Consider the following 23,481-nt stretch of genomic DNA (forward strand, 5'->3'; position numbering starts at 1 on the left):
GTGTATACTCACTGCTCACGTATTCATCCCCCTCCTACTCACCCCAGCCCCCGGGGAAGCCATGTGCTCATGAAAAGTGGGCCTGTTCTTAGACCCAGGTGAACGGATCCTGATGAATTGGTGATTTTTTTTCCCTTGCCAGCGACTGGTTTAAAGAGGTGCATGCCCAATCCTTGTCTGTGAGCCATGAGGGGCAGTCTGCTGAAGGCTTCTGGGAAATGGTCACTACCTACACCAAGAAGGAATGGCCCCTTTTCCCACTAAACTTCATGTTATGCCTTCATGCTGTGCTTGGCACTTCACTAGTCACTCTCCAACCTTAGTGGCAAGGCTGATAACATATGAGGACAGGAGAAAGGGATGTTGAAAGAACCCAGGCCCCTGAATGACCAGATCCAATGCTTTACTCCCAGCCTGCTTGTTATCTGAGATAATAAGTCCTTTGCTGTTCAAGCTATTCTGTTTCTTGCAGCCAAAAGCCTCCTGATTTAACTCACTATGTTTATACTTCCACATGCCTAATTAATAGTGTTTCTCCCAAACACTGCTATTTGTATACCTTCTACTCCTCCTTACAAGAGCCTGGTAAGAGATCCTGATTTGTGATTTGCTGCCTTTGACACAGATACTCAGGGTTCCTGTAAACAAATCCTATGATGATGATAATTATGAGGCTTAGAACCAGCACATATAACACCCATTCTTTGTTGGGCACCGTCCTAAATAACTATATATATATTTACCTACTTAATTCTGCAAGAACTGTATGAAGTAGGAACTATTATCCCCTTTTACAGATGAAGTAACTGAAATACACAGGTCATAGTGGAAAAGAATAGCCTATTGTTACGGGTGATGAGAGCTTGCAGAATAGCATCCCTGAACTTGACAACGGATACTGTCGTAAGTAAGAACGGTGGCTGTGAACTGGCAGTAAAGCCTCAGAAGAGCTCATTAAAACCCCAATTATTTAGATCCACCAGAAGAAAATCTGATTTCAGAAGACTAAGCTAGATTTCAAGAATCTCAATTTTTTTTAATGTTTTTTTTTTACTGAGAGGCGACAGAGAGAGTGCACAAACAGGGGAGGGGCAGAGAAAAGGTGAAAGGGAGAATCACAAGCAGGTTCTGTGCTCTCTGTGCAGAGCCCAATGTGGGGCTCAATCTGACAAACCATGACATCATGACCTGATCATGACCTGATCAAGAATTAGATGCTTAACCGAGTGAGTCACGTGAGCACCCCTCAAGAAACTCAATTTTTAACTATCTGCCTGGAACATTGTGATAAGCAGTCATTTTGAGAAGACATGAACTTGAACTTGGGAAACTGCATGGCTCAAGATCTGGAGGACATACCAGAGGATAAACTGAGTTGATCTATTAACTCCTTTTCAAATAGATATGCAAAAAGCTTCATAAGTTAACTCCCGTAGGAATGGTGAGATAACCTTAAATCTGTATGGATTAGAATCATAAGCCAAGGTTAATTTGCTTCCTAAATCCTACAGGACACAACAGTTGCATGTGTTTTCCTGTCTTCCTGACTGCCTGCTTCCTATACTGACTCCAACTTTCCCCACAGATATGCCAAGAACCTCCACAACAGACGTAGAACAGTCTACAATGTGAAGGAAACTTAAAAATCCCACCAAGCCAAGGTGAGAGTCATTTCAGGAACTTTCTAATGGAGATACTTGAAAGTGTGGATTGGTTATCAAGAGTTAAAATAAAGCAGGCATACGTTGCACTATGGCAATTTTCTGTCTACCACGGAGATCATGAACATGACCAAAGAGCAATGACACTAAACCATGAATCTCCTCACCCTACAACATGGCAGACATTACTAATCAATCATAACATCTTTCCCACTGAGTCTGGAAGGGGCATGAAGACCCTTCCCAACAAACCCTTCAAGGCTGGAAGTCCCTAAGAACATGAATAAAAATTAAGATATCTCACTGATAGATCAAAAAAAATGTGAAAATATGCATTCATTTCTCAGACATTCATCTGGCGCATCCAAATCTCACTATTATTATTTCTGTAGCTCCTCGTTTCTTGTTCCTAAAGAGCACTTGGATAAATGTTTGCTGAATTCATTTAATTTTTTTCTACTCCTTTGGCCAAAGGATTTAACATTTCCCTAACAGGAATATTAAACTCAGCAGAGCCCATGAAACACTGGAACCAAAACAGTTAATTAGCAAGTCACCAAGACTGGAGCAAGAAGCAGGAGGCAGAGCTTAGAAAGCTGCCCATTTTTCTTGTAATAAAGAAAATAAAGACAGTAATTCTAAGAACATTTATTAACCCCCCAGTATGGGTAATTGCCATCAGATGTGGGTCTGTCAGTCTTGCATTAACATAAGCTACTGCATCTTGGTTTTCAATGGCACAGTAATGCCCATGATACTGCAGATAAGTGCTAACGCTGGAGTTTTGAGAACCAAGCCCTGTGTCCAGCAAATGCTTTTAAAAGAATTTCACTCTCAATGGTTGCTTGCCCAGAGAAATTCATTTTATGTTTTAAAAAAAAAAGTAAGAAAGAAAACAAGGAGGCATTCAATTGAGCAAGCATTTTCTTAACTCATTTTAAGATAATCTCTTGCGTTCACCAACAATTTCTCCAATGGGTGGAACCACAGAAAGAGACTTTGTATGGTTTGGCTGCATGTTTCATTCTATATTGGTGTATGACCTAAAATAATGGAATGGTGATAAAACAAAAAAAGAAAGGCTTTATAATAGTCAGGACACGCCGACCAATTTTAAATTGAATTACACAGCCTGCTAATCTTTATGATGGGATAAAATTTCTTTCAACATTATGCATTATACTAAAATTTGCAGCACTTCCCCCTCCCCACTTCTCGAGCTGAGGGCCCCCCACACACACCTCCCCAGTGATAAAGCTTCTTTTCAACCCCAAAAGCATTGTTCCTGCTGACTGGGAAGGCAGGGCCCAGCTTGTGCAAGATTTCATTTTTATAGCTATTGTTAGTTGGTGTGCATCTATATTTCACACCAGGGTATATACAAATGGTATTATGAACACTGGGCATCTTTTCCTAATGCCCACAAGCACACATTTTTTAAAAAGGATGGATTCGAACATATACATATATGGTGAAAGAGATTTTTAAAACCAGTAATATCAAGGAGCTTTGTTTAATTTTAGAAAAGGATGTGCAGAACACCATACACGCTGCATATGTGATAAAGAAGGCAGCCTGCAGAAACTCTGAACTATCCAAGTCCAGAAGTGGGAGTCACCCCACTGAAGTATGAGCCTGTCTGTCTGGGCTGTGTTCTTGCTCATTTGGCATGTTTCTCTCTCTTTAGGTGATGGAGCAGGGTACTAATGTGAGGGGAAAGAGCTTGTTCCAAAAGTTCAACCTTGCTCACCCTGATGAAGAGAATTAAGACAGGGCAGCAAGAACTGTCTGGATTAAGTTTCCTGATCCTTCTCCTCCTGTACAGGGAAAGGGAGTTTCCAAATTTACTTTAGTAAAACCATGTATATTCCCAATACCTTAGACTATGGAATCTTAGTCTTGGAAGCATTTGACTTACTAAAATAAAAATGAAAGACACACCCATGAACACGGAGTTGTGAAAGATTCCTGTTCCCTATCAGTGGGCTATATCTGCAACTTTTTGTTTTTCAGTATCTGCAAGGCACGCAGAAACCATAGGTAAGAAAAAGAACTTTGATCTAGGAAGTACTAAAAGAGTATATGACGAATTATAAGCTACAGAGCAACTACCAGAAACTACTAATAGTGTCTGTTTTAGATATTTCTAGGAATAATAGACATTCTTTTAACTGACACTCAGCAGTCCTTCTGAGACACATGGTGACTGCTGCCCACGGTGCACTGACTAATGGCAGCCACGGTTATCCCTGGTGACACCTATGCACCTCTGTTCTCATGTGTGGCATCCCAGAGTCACCTGCATTTCCCCCAAACTAGTTTCTGTCAGCTGTACGTTTTACTGTAATTATGTAATATAATTATGTGTTACTTAAAATGATGAAATAAGAACATTAAAAAATGGCATAAATTTGCCGCTGTTCAAGGAGTAAATGACAGCACTTTAAAAAGTGAGGGGAGGGGGGCGCCTGGGTGGCGCAGTGGGTTAAGCGTCCGACTTCAGCCAGGTCACGATCTCGCGGTCTGGGAGTTCGAGCCCCGCGTCAGGCTCTGGGCTGATGGCTCAGAGCCTGGAGCCTGTTTCCGATTCTGTGTCTCCCTCTCTCTCTGCCCCTCCCCCGTTCATGCTCTGTCTCTCTCTGTCCCAAAAATAAATAAACGTTGAAAAAAAAAATTAAAAAAAAAAAAGTGAGGGGAGGGGCGCCTGGATGGTTCAGTCAGTTGTCCGACTTTGGCTCAGGTCATGATCTCACAGTTCGTGGGTTCGAGCCCCACCTCAGGCTCTGTGCTGACAGCTCAGAACCTAGAGCCTGCTTCAGATTCTGTGTCTCCCTCTCTCTCTCTGTCTCTTTCTCTTCCTCAAAAATAAATATTAAAAAAAAGTGAGGGGAAAAGAATCATAAAAATCTAGAAGTATTCGGTACCCAGATTGTTTTGCAAGGATCTTTACGTCTTTCCTTGCCAATAAGTAAACTAAAATGGAAAATGCAATAAATATGATGAATGTTAGATAAAGATAATAAGTTATACGTGTGATTTGCCCAAGAGAGACAGTGTTGACCTCTAATCACTATGTTCACATCCAAAGGAAAGGCTTCAGTGTGACTGCAGAAGACTGGCCCCAACATGTGCATCCGTGTGCTTTAAGTTAAAATAAAAATATTTGGCTACATGTTTATCATTGTCATAGGTTCCTACTTTAGCTGACTTTTTGACTAACTGTACTTTCCAGTCCCTCGCACGCTGGGTTAGGAGGCTTTCACTGGAGTCAGGGCTGCACAAGGACACAGACGTGAAGGTAGCCATCGTTGACCCTCACGAGGCCTTCTCAAAGAACAAAACATCCAGAAGCAAAAGCTGTATCAGCATTACAAACATGTAGACAGACATGTATTTTTGGTTTCTACCTATTTTTATAGGAAAATCACAACTTTCCTCCCCTCCAGAGTGCTAAATATGCAAGTTTAAAGATACATTTGTCACTTCATATACCAGTCATTTTCAGGCTCTGTGGTTACATTACTTTCTGAATCCAGGCTTTCTGTGAAGAAAGGATTCATAAAATGAAAAATATGAAAATATGCAATGAGAAAATGAAAATACCAGTTTTCTTTCCCTAAATTAAGAAACTCATAAATGACAGCTTCTTACACAGTACTAACTACGTGCAGTGCTCATCCTTCGCCACCACCACCACCACCATCATCACCATCACCACCACAATTACCACCATCATCATGATCACCACCACCACCATCATCACAATCACCACCACCACCACCACCACCAGCATCATCACCATCACCACCACCACCACCACCAACACCATCACCACCATCATCATGATCACCACCACCACCACCATCATTACCACCACCACCACCACCATCATCACCATCACCACCACAATTACCACCATCATCATCACTACCACCACCATCATCACCACCACCACCACCATCATCACAATCACTACCACCACCACCACCACCACCAGCATCATCACCATCATCATGATCACCACCACCACCACCATCACCACCAACACCACCACCATCATCACAATCACTACCACCACCACCACCACCACCAGCATCATCACCATCATCATGATCACCACCACCACCACCATCACCACCAACACCACCACCATCATCACAATCATTACCACCACCACCACCAGCATCATCACCATCATCAGCACCACCACCACCACCACCACCACCATCATCGCAATCACCACCACCACCACCATCATCATGATCACCACCACCACCATCATCACCATCACCATCACCACCACCATCACCACCACCACTACAACCACCTCCCCCCCACCACCACCGCCATCACCACCATCATCATGACCACCACCACCATCATCATCACCACCACCACCACCATCATCATCATCACTATCACCATCACCACCACCATCACCAAGACTACTGCCCTCTGCTCCTGTTCCAGGAGCAATTCCAGATTCAGGTGATAAACCCACAGGGCTTTGATACACTGTGGGCAATGAATCGTGATTGGCTGTGTAGTATGAAATTATTTAGTCAGTAGGTTAAGCATTAGACAACCTTGTCAACATTGTACAGAGAAATGAAAGCTCACAGGCTGTCTGGCTTACAGTCAGATATCTGTCCTCACAGGGGAGTTTAGTCTTCTCAAAAGAGAAAGAAAATTTACCTCCCAACCTTATATTCAAACCAAGGAGAAAAATTCAAAGTAGAGGGTACTTAAGATTCATATAAGTGGCAGGGACAAAGGAGAGAACACTGTTTAATTGTGCAACTTTACCCCATAAGAGGATAAAAAATGTGTTATTTCCTTCCTGCTCCTGAAATTTCAATAGAATATAAGGAACAAGTCGGGAAAAAAGTTTATTTCAGTTTCATAATGCACACAAACTTGTTGTAATAACATCTAAATCTGGTAGATCAATAATGCATGTGATAGTTAGCTGCTTAATTATTCATTTTGGATATACCAAATAGGGCTTTAAAACAAACTCCAGATGTGTATAGAGCTAGGAAATACAGGCAGTGTAATAAAAAATAAAAGTCATTTTTCCCCCAATGTAATCCTTTTATGGAGCATTGTAAAAATCTCCTCTAATTTTCAAAATTAGAAAGAGACACTTTGATTAAGAACTTTATATATAAGGGTGCCTGGGTGGCTCAGTCAGTTAGGCATCTGACTTCAGCTCAGGTCATGATCTCATGGTTGGTGGGTTCAAGCCCCGCATCAGGCTCTGTGCTGACAGCTCAGAGCCTGGAGCCTCCTTTGGATTCTGTGTCTCCCTCCCTCTCTCTCTGCCACTACCCCACTCACACTCTATGTCTATCTCTCAAAAATAAACATTAACAAAAGGAACTTTATATATATATATATTTTTGACAATTATGTGTTTTACAGACTATTACAAGTGCTAAAATCAAATGCCCTATATATCCCATTTCAAAATACGTACATAAAAAGGGCATATATTACAATATAAAAACATCACAAGGTGACAAATAAAAATAAATGCTAGCATAAGAGAAGTAATCAAAGATATGTGATAAAAAAAAAGATTGTTGACAAATCAAAACAGAAGACTACTTGAAGGTTGCCGTATATGGTTGCAAAAGTTGTTGACTGAACAAGAGCAGCAGCCAAAGAGATGAGTAGGAGCTGTGTGCCATTCAACAAACATGAATTCATCAGGTCCAGGGGACACCTCTTTACACTTGGTACAAAAGCACCTCACATACAAGAAGCAGCCCTAATCAGGAAGAACATATTGGAAAACCTAAAACATTTCTAAATGAGAGTGCAAACTACTCCTGTTTCCTTCCCTAAGTAATAAAATAGATAAACAACAACAAGAATAAACAAAATCAAAGCCAGGTGTAGAGATCTAACTGTGAGTGTCGAAATTAACCCCCGTTTTAGGCTAAACTATAAATGCCTACTAACCAACTGTCTTTGAAGGAATCCTTCAACCCACAGCTCTGGAATGTGCCTTCAAGTTTCCACAAGGACTAACTCAGTCAGGCCAGAAACACCCAGAGACTCTGAGTATAGAAGTTTCCAGTACCAGATTATCAAGACGCTTGATCTCATACTTAACACATTCTGCCCAGCAGCAGTCTAGCAGCCTTCCATCAAACAACCTAGTTTTTTTTAGTTCATTGTACCTTGCAACTTCTCTGAAACTTGACATTAGATTCAAAGTAAGAAGTATAAAAATGTTAACTGAAAAATGATTAATAAACTGGGGCCACCCATGGGTGTGAGAAGTGCTGTCTATACATTAATGGGCCTTCTGGTACTTCACCTTGAACTCCACTCCACTTTCTGCTCCCGAGGCTAATGGCCTGCCCTGCATGCAGGACTGGCCATACTGAATTACGTGGGCCAGGCTGCCATTATGTCCTCTTCTCTTTCATCTTCCTTGCACAACTCCAAGCAAACATGTGTAGGGTGAGCTAATGATTTGCTGCGTATCTCTGATGAGTACTATATTATTTGCATCATAATATTTTCATTTCTTCCCCCTGCACATAATGCCACGTTGACAGCAAGGTCAGTTAAGTTACTATAAGGGATTTTTAATGAAAACAATTATAAATTTAAAATAACTGTGTTTAAAGCACTTAACAGTCACTAGGGTCAAGTGATTACAGCAGTTACAAGACCCATGGGACATGTTCACACCAAAACAAAGTGAATAAATTACCTCAGCTGGCGCATGTAATCACTAAGTGACCACAGGGGTCATGCAGAGTGGAACCCTGAACACTTTCACGCAAAACCAATAATGAAAATTTATCAGTCAAAAGGAAGGGGGGGGCATTGGGGGAACATCAAGAATTAGTGCATGCAGTGATAGACTGGAAGCAGACCTGACTCTCCATGCCACTTGAAGGGCCAGGAAAATGACATTTGAAAACCCAGGGGACAGCTGGAAAAAAAAGATTCCAGGAAACAATACACAGGCAGGCTGGGAGGGGATAGGAGAGCTAAAGTGGAAGTGATCTATGCAGTATCAGCAGGTTCAAAGCCATACCAAGTTCAAAGCCATACCAAGGGTCACTTTAGTATAAGGATGAATGTCCTGATCCAGAAACCTGTGGTTGGATCTGGAAATGTATTCGGAGACTGCAATGTAAGACGATGAGGGATGTGACGTTAATAAAATGATCATCTCTAACATTTAGATGTGGCACCTCATATCTTCTGAGGATGTACCTATTTCCCCTTGTTGTAGAGAAGAGGTGGCTGAAGGTCAGGGAAGCAACATGTTTTGTTCCTGAAAGTACAACTAGTAAGTGAAGAAAACCAAATTTTTATCAAGGAGTCCCTATGAGCTCAAGATTCCACTGCAGTGTGCTCTCAGAAGACTCATAATCGAAAGAGGAGACAGGAAGCCCTAAAGTGATGTGTGCTCATGGTCTGAACACAGTATACAAGGGGGGGGAAGGGGTAACTACCAAGTGGGAAGGCAGGGCAGTTTCCCAACAGAGGTAACCTTTGAGTTGGGCCTTAAAGAATGAGCAAGAACTCACAAAAGAAAGGAAGAAGACTGGCAAGCAGTGGGATCAACAGGAACAAATATTCAGTTATTTAGCAAAGATTTATTGCGTGCTTACTACGCATCCAGCACTGTCTGGGACCCCATCAGTGACAGGGAGCAAAAGAGACAGGCCCGCTGTTCTCACAGAGCTTGCTTTCATTCATTTATCTGTTCTCTCAGTGCACATGTTCTGAGAAGCTCCCATGTGTCAGGAACTATTGTAGGTATAGAGAATACAGTGGTAAACAAGACAAGTCCAGACCCTCATGGAGCTTGCCTTCAGTGGAAGAAGAATAATAATACGACACAGAAGTAGGAAAAATAAGATCTTACCTAGGAGGTGGCATTTGAACAGAGACCACCCCCCAGACCAAAGAAACTAAGTACAAAGGTTCAAGGTGGGAACACCATGGACCAGAACATGGCTGTGGTCAGAGAAGGAGGAGCAAGGGAGAAAATGACAGGACAGAAGCCCAAAGAGCTAAGGAGAGAGCAGAGAGAAGTATGGAGGGGAGTGAGGCTGGAGAGAGAGATTACACCGGTTCATGAAGAGCCTTAAATATCACAATGGACTGCATCCCATCAGTTAATGGTTAGTAAAATACATTCCACAAAATATCAGTCTGGTGGGAAACCTCATGGAAAAAGGCTCTGGGCCTCCATCTCTGTATCTGTAAAAATGGTCATAACAGCATCAACCAACTTGAGTATTGTGGGTATTAAATGAGTTAATTCCTGTGAAGAGTCAGGCAATGGTGAGTGCTCAGTGATACAACGGTGAGTGTTATTATTCATATACGATCCCAAGAAAGAAGAATGGCAGGCTGGACCTTGGCAGTTTCTTTAGGCAGAGTGGAGGTCCGAAAGACACTTTCGGTGCCCGGGTTAACACTAGTGTCAAAGGGAAGGGGAATTCAGGGGAATGAGCAAGATTTGGAGAAGATATTAATTCACCGGAGATATACTCGTTTTGAGATATTTTGTGTACCTTCTGCAATCTATGGCAAAATACCTAGTCACTAGTTACATGCAATTATCTGCAGACAGAGAGAGAGAGAGAGAGAGAGAGATAAAATCAGTACTCTGCTCCACAAATAAAAATCTCAAAGAAGAAGAAGAAGCTCCCAGATTTTGGTACATAGAATTAACACAGGAAGACAAGCTGCCTCCCACCAGATAGAAAACAATGACCCTAAATCCTCGTCCCTCCACTAACAAATCTATGCAAAACTGGGTGAGATATTGAAGCGTTCTGAGTTCCAGTTGCCTAAAGAAAAGAGGGAAATCACACTGACAATCAGAGGCTGGATGTCAAGTGCAAGGATCCGCTCTTTCATTCCCTTCTGCATTTTCAGTGCCTATCACAAAGCAGGACCTGGCCCTCAGAAGGCAGTTAGAATATATGCAAATAATCTTTTGAGGATGAAGTCCCTTCATGTTCTGGGAGACAAGGATCCTCCTCTAGGATTTAGCAATACCAGCTAATCCTTGAACAACGCAGGGGTTGGAGGGCCAACCCTCCATGCAGTGGAAAATCTGCACATAACTTTGACTCTCTGAAAATTTTAATGACTAACAGCTTATTCTTGACTGGGAGCCTTACCGGTAATTTGAACAGTTGATTAACACATGTTTAGTATGTATTATATGTATTATAGACTGTATTCTTACAATGATGTAAGCTAGAAAAAATGTTATTAAGAAAAGCATAAGAAAGGGAAAATAATTTATAGTTCTGTAAAAAATCTGCATATAAGTGGACCCGTGCAATTCAAAACCACGCCGTTCTAGGGTCAAATATACATAATTTGGGGCTTCAGTTTTCCCTCTTCAATAAGATGGTTTGGAAAAGTTGGGAGACATTTTTGTTTCCAACAAACTCCTTTCCAAATTTTTATTTTAAATAGTGACACAGTTATCATATGGTAAAATTCAAAAGGATTCCCCCTTTTCAGAGAGTGTTTATCCAGCCTTTTCTATTTAGCTGATGAAGTAATGGTGATATGTGTCCTGCCCATGTCTGTTTCTTTTTAAGAGATGGGGATTACTTCAGAAAAGGAGAAACCAGGAAGCTTTAGAAGTGAAAGCTGGAAGAAGAGTGGAGTCAATGTCCAGTTCTTACGTTGACTCACAATGACCCTAGTCTGTCCTTCCACATTTCTGGATCTCCATTCATCCATCAGCAAGACATCAGCAATACTGTCTGCCCATATCAACTTCCCTGAACCATTATAAGCATTAATGATCTAATATACTCAAAGGTACTTTGAGTCCTTTGGAGGAAGGATGTCATATAAATTAGAAGCATTATAATTAATGTAATTTAAGAAAATGGCTGGCCATAACAAAGAGAATTAGGTTCACACAGATCACAAATGACCTAGTCATCATGTCCTCAGGTCACTAACGATCCTTCCTAATGGAACAAAATCCAATCTTACTTATTTGAGCATATTCAGTTGTTCTGTGTTTGGGTTCATTTTTCCCCCAAGAACCTTCTAAATTCTATATCAAAATTGAACTGTGCTTTAAAAGTAATTTTGTCCTTACTGAAAAAATGTTTTATATATAAGCTAGACATAAAGCAATTCACTTTAGGGAAAAAGATTCTTCAATGTAAAAAAGGACAAGTAGATAATAAACATGAATCAACTGTTGTTTGGGTGAAGCAAATACAGTAGTACAGACGAGAAAACAGGCACTTTTTGAAACCCTACAATCTTCTATTAAGGAGAAAAAAAAGCAAAACCCTAAATAAATTCCTTAAAATAGAGGCTATTAAATAAATTATGACTTTAGAATGATAACTGGGAAAACCAAATTATGAATCAAAAGCTAAAAAGTACAGGATGTCAGGTATTGGTTTTTGTGAGCAAGTTAAAGATTAAGAAACTCCTTTGATATTAAACTCTAAACAATAAGAATCAGGGAATTCTAGGCTCTAAGGAACTTTCTAGCACATTCTCCTCTGTAAATCATGGGAGAAGCATCTTGTTTGTTCTTAAAGCCTCCTAGAAAACTTTTTTTTTAATGTTTATTTATTTTTGAGACAGAGAGAGACAGAGCATGAATGCGGGAGGGTCAGAGAGAGAGGGAGACAAAGAATCCGAAGCAGGCTCCAGGCACTGAGCTGTCAGCACAGAGTCAGACCCGGGACTCGAACTCACGGACCATGAGATCATGACCTGAGCTGAAGTCAGACGCTTAACCAACTGGGCCACCCAGGCACCCCGAAAACTTCTTTATTAGATATGACTCTTAAGTGGTAATAAAACTGTATCTCTATAAACATTCCAATGAGGCTCCCCTGCTCAAATCATTTCTGAAACTTTTTCATTGGGAACTGCTAGGGACTTCTTTAGAGGGAATTATATCATACCATTGTTATGTTTTGTTTTGTTTTGTTTTTTAATTAAGGTATACTTGACATATAGCATTGTATTAGCTTCAGGTATACAACATAATGATTTGGTATTTGTATAAAATGCAAAATGATCACCTCGATGAGTCTAGCTAACATCTGTCCCCACACATAGTTGCAAATTCTTTTTCTTGTAATGAGAACTTCTAGGTAACTTTCAAATATGTAATACTTGTATATAACTATCCTATAGCATACAGTATTGCACAATACTGTATTCCACTGTACTATGTAGCTATACTAGAGCATACAGTATTGTTAACTACAGTCACCATGTTTCACATTATATCCCCATGACTTTATTCTGTTGCCATTATGTCACACCATTATTTTTTATTGCAAATGTGTATCTCAACTTACCCATTTCACAAGCTCCAGTTCCTAATAATTTTGTATTGTGTAAAAAAAAATCAGAAACCTTAAATGTGACCACCGTGCCTAGAAATCATTATGTGTAAGAGTTTAAACAGTAAACTGAAATCTGCCATCAATAATCTGGCTGAAGCCTGGTGTGCTGGAGTTTGTGAAAGAGGAGCCAGTGCACAGGAATGGTTCCCAGAAGGAGGGGCAGCGACACTGGGGAGGAGACGGGGTGTGCCAGATTAAAGATCAGGACAGGAGGGAGATGACAGGAGACTGAGACGGAAGGGCAGGAAAAGGGCAGGCCTGGCCCCTCAGGGGTGTAGTTCAGAGGTAATCAGAATCTAAGGAGATGTCTGTGTGTGCTGGACCTGCGGTGCGTGTAAAGGAGACAGGGCCAGGTTTCTGGTGGCCACACGAGGCCAGGGTGCTCACCCTTTCCTCTGCTTCACAGGCAGAATGGGCCACAGGCCAGCAGATCACTATGGCATAAGAGACCATAAGGCCACTTTCCCTGAAGTTCTGCTCTCCCAGGAAGTAAGAGAAACCCACCAACAGGACAGGAAGAAGTCACGGCATGTTGAGTAACATAACAGAGCAGGTAACACTTGCTGACCATTCACTAACTGTACGCATTGAGTATCCATTATATAATTTAACCTCGCAGCAATGCTTGTAGATTAGACACACTAAATATAGATGCAAATACACAGATACAAACTTTTTTACAGACGAATAAATTGAAAATCACAGAATTAACAATGCTGAGAACAGGATTTAAACACAGACAAAATCCAGTACTCATACTCTTAACTTTACACCATACCACCTTTTTATACTTCAGCACACACACATGCATTCATATACCACATAATAGGATACATGCCAGCTGTTAATAGAAGTCATCCGTGAACTATAAGATATACTGGCGATCTTATTTTCTTCACTGTACCATTATTTACATTTGTTCACAATGAGTGTGTAAGCTGTCACGATCAGAAGAAAAGAGTTTGCGGTCGTTTTTAAGAAGCCCTCAGAGGATGAAGATTTTCTGCCACTGAAGACATTCAAAACTATGTGACACAAACTTTCAAATACAGTGGAGCATTAGGGAGAAAGCATAGTCTTACTAGAGGGAAATTTGACAATCTATAATAAAACCACTTTTTAAGGTATGCATCATTTGTAGCAACAATTCTACTGCTAGAATTATACAAATATAACTTAAGTTATACAAATATAACTTAAGGACGTTTGCAAAGAGAGAGCAGGTAGGATGTTTATCACATCAGTCCAGATAATAAAAGAATGAAGACCAGGGCACCTGGGTGGCTCAGTCCATTGAGCATCTAACTCCTGATTTTGGCTCAGGACATGATCCCAGCGTCATGGGACAGAGACTTGTGTTGGGTTCCTTGCTGAGTGTGGAGCCTGCTTAAGATTCACCGCGCCCCCCCCCACCTGCCCCTCTCCCTAACTCACGCTCATACACACTCTCTCTCTCTAAACTAAAAAGACAAAAAAAAAAAAAGGAAAATGAAGACATCTTAGGTGTCCAGTAACAGAGATCTGGCTAAATAAACCAGAGAGCACGCACACACACAGCAGAATGCTATGCTAAGGAAGAGCACGATGTGTTAATTTTTTTTAAGTTGCAGGATAATATGCACAGTTCTATCAATTTTTAAAAATAGTCATTAAACAAAAAGCCCTTAAAGGGTGAATATTTGCTGCTATTGAGAATATTCAAAACAGAAATAGAAGGTAGAAAAATTTCTCTCAAATTCCATAACCAAATAGTAATTACTCTGAAGACTGGATTACAGAGGGATGTATATTTTCTACTTTGCATACATCAAACACTTGAATTTTTATACTATATGTGCGTTGTATTTATATAGAAAATATTATTTTTTGGGAAAAAGCGTTTTAGTCATATTTATTGATGTGGAGAGTTATTTGTGATACTTTAAGATGAAAAGACACTATAAAACAGTACTAATATAAATTGCTATTTTGGTAAAAGGTGTGTGTGTGTAAATACCAACAGAAAACATTCTATAAAGATTCACACTAAAATGTTAACGGTGGTTATCTCTGGCCATGGGTAATTTTGTTTTCTTCTTTCACTTATCTCTATTTTCTAAGTTATCAGGCATGAACATGTATACAATGTATTATAAGAATAAAATAAATAACCCACCCAGACTGTGAAAATTTCTCCTAAAGACCAGCTCCAAAACTCTGGGCCAATAGCAAGATCACTGGAAAAGGGACTTAGTCTCCCAATGGGATTCTTCTGAAAGAAGCAAAATCAATTTACACATCTATTATCTGTGATGTTTGTTACAGCCACACTCTGTTACAACCATGTCTAATACAATGCTCCTGCAAATATGAATAACCTTCTTAAGATTTTCCTTGGGAACATTTTCATTCTTCTTCTCAGGCCTAGAGAAACTGAAGCTAAAAGCTATTACATAACCACCAAGACCAAGGAAAAGTCATAATGAAAAGTTCATGGCATCGGCATTGGCGCTGTGCTAAAAGGGATTCTGATAGACTAGACCATTCTATGTAAACTTCTGGCTGAAGGAATAGGCCACCCAAGAACTCTGTCTAATTTTAATAGGAAACGAAACAACAGCAAAACCTTTCTAAATATTTCTGCACAGTATAGAAGGATCATTAACAATAGCCAACCAGTTGTTATAAATACTTTGAGGAGGAAGAGAAAGAAAAGGAAGGGAGGGGAAAGACACTGCACATACAGAACTACAGAATTTTAAAGTTTAAGCCACAAGTCCAGGCAGAAAAAAAAGTCTTGCATCTTTCTGTTCATGCACTCACTCCACGATTCAACAACCACTTCTGGGCACTATGTCTTAGGCCCTATACTCAGAACTGGGTATACAAAGAGCTCCCATTAGGCACATGCTGTTGTCTAGTAAGAAAGAGACGAGTAAACAATTACAGAACAACCATGAATGTGCAACACGCATATGCCATAATCAAGAAGTACCAAAAATATCCTGAAGAGGTGAGGACAACAGGGATGAAATCGAGTGGACGGTGAAGAACACTTAAGAATATCAAAGAGGCACAGGTTGGAAGAACACAGGGGCAAAGCGAAGGAAGACCACACATGGCCCAATGCCTCACAAAATGTACCTTTAGGCACATCAGTGGTTCAGAATTTACTACCAATAAAAATAATAGCATTGTAACTAGCAAGTATTTTATAGTTGGCAAGTTTATTTTTAAGCCACGTCTGTGATCAGCAGGCATTTGTGCCAAGAAGGAAAAGAAAATGCTATAATGGTTGAGTGGCTAGGTTCCTAGTTCAGCTCACCAAAGGCTATTCATTGGTGACACTACCTGTAGCATATCTGACCTCACATAGTAATGGGACAATAGGATTTAACTATTACTTTAAAAAGAATTTCTTTGGGAAAGATGTATCCGTCTCTCTTTCCCACAACTCTGCAGTCCCTGGCAATAAGAAGCCACATGTCTCCCTGACCCTGGGCTGGTTCCCTTGAAGACAGCCCCACAGGTGGAAGCTGGGTAGGGAGAAGGGTGGGTGTTTTGGGAGATGGAGAACTGGGGTGTCTGAACCACCAGACTTGGGACAAGTGAAAAACAGGATTCTGGTGCCTCCCTCAGGGTGGCAGAGATGGAAATTTAAAGTTTCATTCTCCAACCCATGGCAGAGATTTCAGAGGAAAGGGGCTAACAGGGCAACAGCAGCAGCTGTCAGAATATACTGGTGTTTTTGAATTCAAGTGCTACTAAGTGGGAAAGATCTGCCCACAGAAGTAAAGATTTTCAGGCTCCAGTCAGTGGCTATTCATTTCAAGGACTGAATGAGTGCAATGAAATGCTAATGTCACAACATAATTTAGACATCCCTTGGAGTTTATGTGTCTGGCTGCATCTTCAGTATTCTTTATATTTGCTTTCTTGTAAGTTACTGCCATCGAAATTGTCTACACCAAATGGTAAGAATGCTTCTCCACCTCACAACACCCTCCCACCAGTCAGCTCACATACAGAGGTGGTTTTAACGTGACATACACCCACCTTAGACCCTCAGCCTCCACATGTGTGAGTCTATGTGTTAAGGGAGGCAGTTAATCAAAGAACCACCATTTCACCCAGGATATGGTCCCTCCAGCAGGGATCCTAAGCCCCAGATTGGGAATAGAGAAAGACAGGAGGACATGCTTAGAAAATGGAATCTGATGGCCTCAAGTTCAAATCCTGAGGTTATCTCCTAGTTGCTGTGATCATAATCATTGATGAGTGAACTTCAAGTCTCAGTTTCCTCATAAGTACAAAAGAAGCTAATACTAGCTTGCTCATAAGTAATAGAAGCTACTTCATCACTTATTGTGAAGACTGCATAAATGATATATGTAATTTGGGGATGAAGAACAGGTATATACACAAATAATACATGTTAGTTCAACCCCCCTCCCCATTCAAGTTCTAGTCCCCATGTGGCCATTTATTATCTCAGTGACCCTGGGTAATTCATGTGCTCTCCAACCTCAGTTTCCCCTTCTCTCAAATTAGAAGCCAGGAGCTCTGAGGGCTCTAAAAGTCCTAGAGTTCAGTCCAGGAAGGGAGGCTTGTTTTTGGTTTCTACTCTTAACACTCTTTGGTGCTCCCTCTTACAATCTTGATCATTCTTTAAATCCATGGTGCCAGTCCCTTCTGATTTTTGGATATTTTGCCTCTGGCTCTGTTGTCTTCCTCTACCTTATTTGTTGAAAGTTGTCTACAGTCCAGGACTGTGTTAAGACTAGTCCACACTTGGGGTGCCTGGATGGCTCAGTGGGTTGAGCGTCCCACTTGGGCTTGGGTCATGGTCTCACAGTTTGTGAGTTCGAGACCCCTGTTGGACTCTGTGCTGACAGCTCAGAGCCTCGAACCTGCTTCAGATTCTGTCTCCTTCACTCTCTGCCCCTCCCTCGCTTGCATTCTGTTTCTCTTTTTCTCTTTCTCTCTCTCTCTCAAAAATAAACATTAAAAAAAAATTAAAAAAAAAAAAGAATGGTCCAAGCTTTATCACAGAATGCATATGCACAACCACCATGGGGTATATTATTATTATACCCATTTTATAGAAGAGAAAAATCAAGGCTCAAGAGTTAAACAACTTATCAAAGGTAGGGAATTCAAAACTGGTTCTTCCCAGCTGCTTGTTATCTTTACATGGTATATTACATTTCCAAGCTTGACTGTACCTAGTTTGAGCTCTATCTTCTTATGACCATGTGCTGTGCTAGCTTACCTCATAAATCACTTTGTATTAATAACTGGGTGTTACACCTGCCAGGTGGCCTATGTCCAAATTAACCAGGACCCATCATCTCTGAACCAATAGGAAATTCTCAGGTCCTACAGCTGGTAGGTCAGGGTGAGATTCAAGACTAGTAGGACTTAAATACATCTTTCAAATAACAGCATATGGTCAAACAGCTACTCAACTTCCAAATGAAACTGCTAGAAACTACTGTGTTTTTTAGTTCAAGCCTAAAGTGCTTCAAAAGCCTACTCTTAATAGCACAGAGTGGTAACAGAAAAGGGCTCACACTTTGGGATCAGACAACCCCAGGTTGACTAGCCAAGTGAACCGGAATGGATTTAACCTCTCTGGGCTTATCTATTAAATGATGTTGGGTAAGATAACCCACCTTAGCCTCAGGTTCCCCATCTGCAAAATGGGATAACATTTACAACCTTATAGGGATGGCATGAGGACAGAAGGAATGCTTGGCCTTGTAGTAGAAACAGATTAGCCTGCTGGAGAATAAGGGAAGCTGGTGGGATGATCAGATCGTTTCCAATCATTGAGGTAGTCTCGAGCAGAAAGTTTGGAAATGAATTAGAGGTTCACTGAACTTGAAGGGCCTGCCAAGATCTGTAAGGACTCATGCCAGTGAGAGTTGGATGCCTTATTATGACAAAAGCCCTAGACTGATGTAACCCTTGCCTCCACTCTGCTAGGTCATCTGGCAGCAGTTGCTAGCAGCACTTTTTTCAGGTGAAAGGCTTCCACTGAGCCAAGTGGTAGAGTGTAATCTCACATCATCTCTCATTCTTCAGCACCATAAGGCAGCAAGGGTAACTGAGCTATTCTGGGCCTTCCCTGTGAGATCCCAACTTTATCCATAGCCCATGGGCTCCCTTTGGCCTCATGTTCTGAAGCCTTTTCTGAGACATCTTCCTTCTGCCTCACGAGATCAGAGGCGACATGGGAAGACAAGGAACTGATCGTGCAAATGGACCTCAGCATTTTATTTCCTTATCATTTTATTTCCTTAGTTACGGCACATTTTCATTTACAGAGTACTTTCCCTTATAAAATCTCCCAGTGTTTACTTCTAATCTACTAAATAACTCCTCTGACCTCTTCTTGTTTTTACCCTTTAAATATCTGTTGATGGTCCATTCACCACATTCCCCATTCAGTTATTAATGGCCCACAAAAACTTACTAGCAGCAATCATTTACTGATTAATCTGCACAACAATCCAGAAAGACAGGTAGTATTAATCCTTAGTTCTGCAGAGGGAAACCAAGGGGAAAAGAGAGGTTAACTCAGTTGCCCAAGGTCAGTGGCTAAACAAGATTATAACCAGGATCTATCCCGTCTTGTATCTCTGTAAACACTTCCCACAGAGCTATTCCCTTTCTTTCCAATCAACATGGTCAAGGCAGCTAGATCATTCCTGTGTTTCAGTTTCACAGAACAGTTTTGAACTGTCAAGTTTCAACCTCAAGTAATTTTCCCTGCTAACAGTTCATAAATAAAAGTTGTTAAAATTAAGAGATAACAGTACTTGAAAGCCAATTTTACAAAAGCAAAAGATGAGTGAAAAGATCTGGATTATAGACCCAGCTCTGCCACAAGGAGACTCTGAGAGCCCCATAACTTCTCTGTATCTCTGAGTTATCTATAAAAATGAGAGTATGCTGAATGTTATTTAAGGTACCCTGCTGTTTGAGATGACGCAAAAACTACTAAAAGAGCACGAAATATAAAGCTCCAATATCCAGTGCTGCCGAGATCATGGTGAAATCAGTATATCCATTCATTGCTAATGAAGTACAGAGCTACAATCCCCTTGGAAAGCAAGACGTCAACATACAGCAAAAACCATGAAGAATTTCATGTCCTTTTACTTGGTAATTTAACTCCTACAGTGTTTTACCCTAAGAAATAAATCAATAGAAGCCAAAAGACATATACAAATGAAAATGCAAATTTCAGTGCCAGCAATCAGAGGAAAAATTACCAATTTCAATATTCATTTTTAGAGGGATGTCTCATTAAATAAAAGCACAGAACCATATTAATGTCATGTTGCTATTTAAAAGGATGAACATGAAAATTATGCAAAGTCATTGAAAATCATGTCAATACTATTAAATGAAAATAGCCAGAAGTAAAAGAGCAGGTATGCACTCTGATGTCAACTACATAAAATGTGGATAGATGTGCAAGGTCACGGGAAAACTCAAAATAGTTATGTCAGTAGTTAGGCCTATTTTTTTGAAATATTTTAAGTGTTTTTAATGAATGTTGTTTTTCCATTAACAAATACATTTTATCATTTCATCAATTATTTAAAATTTTCTCAACCCCTGCCTTAATTTAGCTTGATGGAAAATGAATTTTAAACTTTCTGCCTAAATCTCCTGAGTAATTTTTATTGGCTGACGTATTATTCATGACATTATTCTTCCAGAGTGATTTCTGCTCTTTACTATATAATTCTTTAGTGTCTTCAGAGATTCTAAAATCTCAGAACCCCTGCCTTCTTTCCCTCACCTAAGAGGATTCTTTAAAAGATGTGTCATCTAATCTAGCTATGAATAACTCCATGATTGCCTTGCAATGCTAATATTTGGCAACTGCCTGACCCAGGAGCCAATATTTTTCCATAACCTCGACCTACGGGTGCCCATACAGGAGCCACAAAGTTGCCATTATCCTTTTCTCGGTGTATATAGGATTTCAAGTTTGGGGAGCTTTACAGCAGGACAGCTTATCTTTTCAGGAGTTTTAGGACACCCTCTAGTTCCCTTGGGAAAGTTGCTCCCAAGCAGTACTGGACCCTCCCTTCATATAAGGACTTTCACATCCTCCTTCATTTCTTAGAAATGCTCTCTTACTAGTAGGTCATCTGTACATCTTTGCTCATAATATCTGGGAAAGATTGCAGAGCCAATGAATTAAAAATATGATTCTAGGTCTCATGTGTGCCAATGAATGCCCTCATTAAAGCAGCATGAGTGAGATGAGATGGGTTTCAAAGCTTTCCGTCCCTTTGCCCCAGAGCCGCTGAGGCCAGGCACTGAAAGGATGCACAGTAAAATTAAATATCTAAAAATTCATCTTTAATTAACAGAATTGGATTAAAGCTAGACACCACCGCATATCATACGAGAAATGGCTGAGCTGGCTTCCAAGTGCTCTAATTCAATTAGGACGCAGTGAGTGACACTCGGACGGGAAAGGTTAATTGGGGGCGCCAGAACGCAATCATTCCTTACCTAACCAGTCATTAAACTTCTTAACCTCTGAGGGCAGTCCCAGCTCGGTGAAATCGCCTGTGTGGAGAAGGATGTCCCCATAAGGCATCTGGATACCATCTGTTCTGGAGTGTGTGTCTGAGATGCAGACAAACCGCGTGTGGCCCGCTGGTTTTGGAGTGTCATATGGGATGGGGTCGACCCTAAAGTAGACATAACAGATCCCATAACAGTTAAATATATTAGAACCCTTGTAATTGTCATTGCACATACATATCGATTGTTATCCGTGAACACGCCCAGACAAACTGATGCAAAGGCAGAAGGGCCCGTTATAACAAGGGAGACTTTGGGGTGCAAAGGAGAAAGCATCACCCATCTACAACTCCACTGAGCAAATTCAAAAAGGCTTACTTACCTGGTAGGAGAATTAAAAGGAAAGGATATCTTACATGTAGGATCAGAAATAACCCAGGAAACTGGCAGAGTGATGAATGGTGAAGTTTAGGGATACTGAACCCCAACTGGGGAAGCAAAATTATGCTATTTTCTCTCATCATGCTCCAATTGATCCCACTCCTCATTAAGAAATGGATAACTATATTTATTCCTTCTTAAACATGCATAACTTAAGCAATGAACTAATTTAGGGAGAACACTCAGCACATGCTTTGCCAACTGAGATGTGGAAAGATCTAGATAGTGCTTATATTTAATTTCCTTTCCACAACCATTCAACACCTGTATCTTCTTGTTTTTGCTAAGTGATTCACAAATCAAACCGTGGGGAGAGAAGGTGATGTCAAAAATGGCAGGACTGAAAAGAAAAACATCGACTGTTGAAAGAACTTTGTCAAGCTCCTTCTTTACCACCATGAATTATCTGCAGTCCCAGTGATACCTTAGATCACTTGCAAGACTCCCAATGCCTTGGGCAAAGATTCTATTCAGTACAAATAGTAAGCCTTTTAATGGGTGTGTATAGATCTACATATACATTAATATATGTATAGTTTTAGAGACCTAAGCACTGTGAAATTACACTAGGGCATAAGAATCAAAAGGCAAAATGATCAACCCGAAGCAAAGAAAATGAAACAGAACAGTCTCATTTAATTGAGTGTAACAAAGTGTGCTAAATAAACTTGGTAAAAGAAATGCAAATCTGGCTCTTCAAGCATACAGTTTTAATTATTTAAGGGGTTTGTAGCAGAGTTAAGGATGCTTTAACTATATTAACTCTACACTGACAGCTTCCTTTAATTTCTCTGTAGGAATGTACACTTATTTTGGATTATGGGTGAAAAGAAGCAGTTATAAAGGCAAAGAGAAGGTCACAAGAGAGGCAAATATGCAATGCGGAGATTAGAGTGTGAAACATTAAATAAGGAACAATATTTCATGTCACAGCCCCGCCCATGATCGTTAACATGCAGCAGGGAACACGCTGAAAGCTCAACACAAGATTCCCTATATGTGTTGCCTCTACAGGCTTTGTTTAATTTTTCTTTCTTTTTTCCCCTTTTTTAAAAGAAATGATCTGGTTTAACAATGGCCATTTTAGTGAGGAGAATAAAGACATCGATACACAACCTGGACAGTCTTGGTGGCGTTTCTTTAATAGTTAATCTTTTAACGTAATTTTCTCTTTGTCACAGAAGAAGGAAAAGAAGGAAGAAAAAAAGAGCAAGAAGAGAGAAGGGGGTGGGGGATTGTGAACTGGTTAATGCAGCGGGTCTAATTGGAAACCCAAAAAGAAAGTTTAACTTCTGCAAAAAATTAATGAATTTTTCCTGTAAAGGTTAGAAATTAATAATGCTATTACCATAGAGAATATTCACTAATCCACTGAGATCTCATGAGTAACCTGGAAACCCTTCTGATGATATGCAGTGTTGACTTTTTTTATATATATAAAAACGTTT

General features: G+C 40.4%; 1 protein-coding gene across 1 annotated transcript in view; it reads right to left on the reverse strand.

Annotated features, from left to right (window-relative positions):
* MPPED2 (metallophosphoesterase domain containing 2) overlaps positions 1 to 23,481 on the reverse strand; it is a 167,728-nt gene that overhangs the window by 103,364 nt on the left and 40,883 nt on the right. The window contains exon 2 of the mRNA XM_047072506.1: positions 21,578 to 21,759. Within this exon, the coding sequence (XP_046928462.1) occupies positions 21,578 to 21,759 (182 nt within the window). The remainder of the gene's footprint in view (positions 1 to 21,577; positions 21,760 to 23,481) is intronic.

This window comes from Lynx rufus, unplaced genomic scaffold, assembly GCF_022079265.1.
Source record: "Lynx rufus isolate CCGP_SWC_20201006 ecotype Redwood Valley unplaced genomic scaffold, mLynRuf1.p SCAF_9, whole genome shotgun sequence".
In the NCBI taxonomy this organism is placed as follows: Eukaryota; Metazoa; Chordata; class Mammalia; order Carnivora; family Felidae; genus Lynx; species Lynx rufus.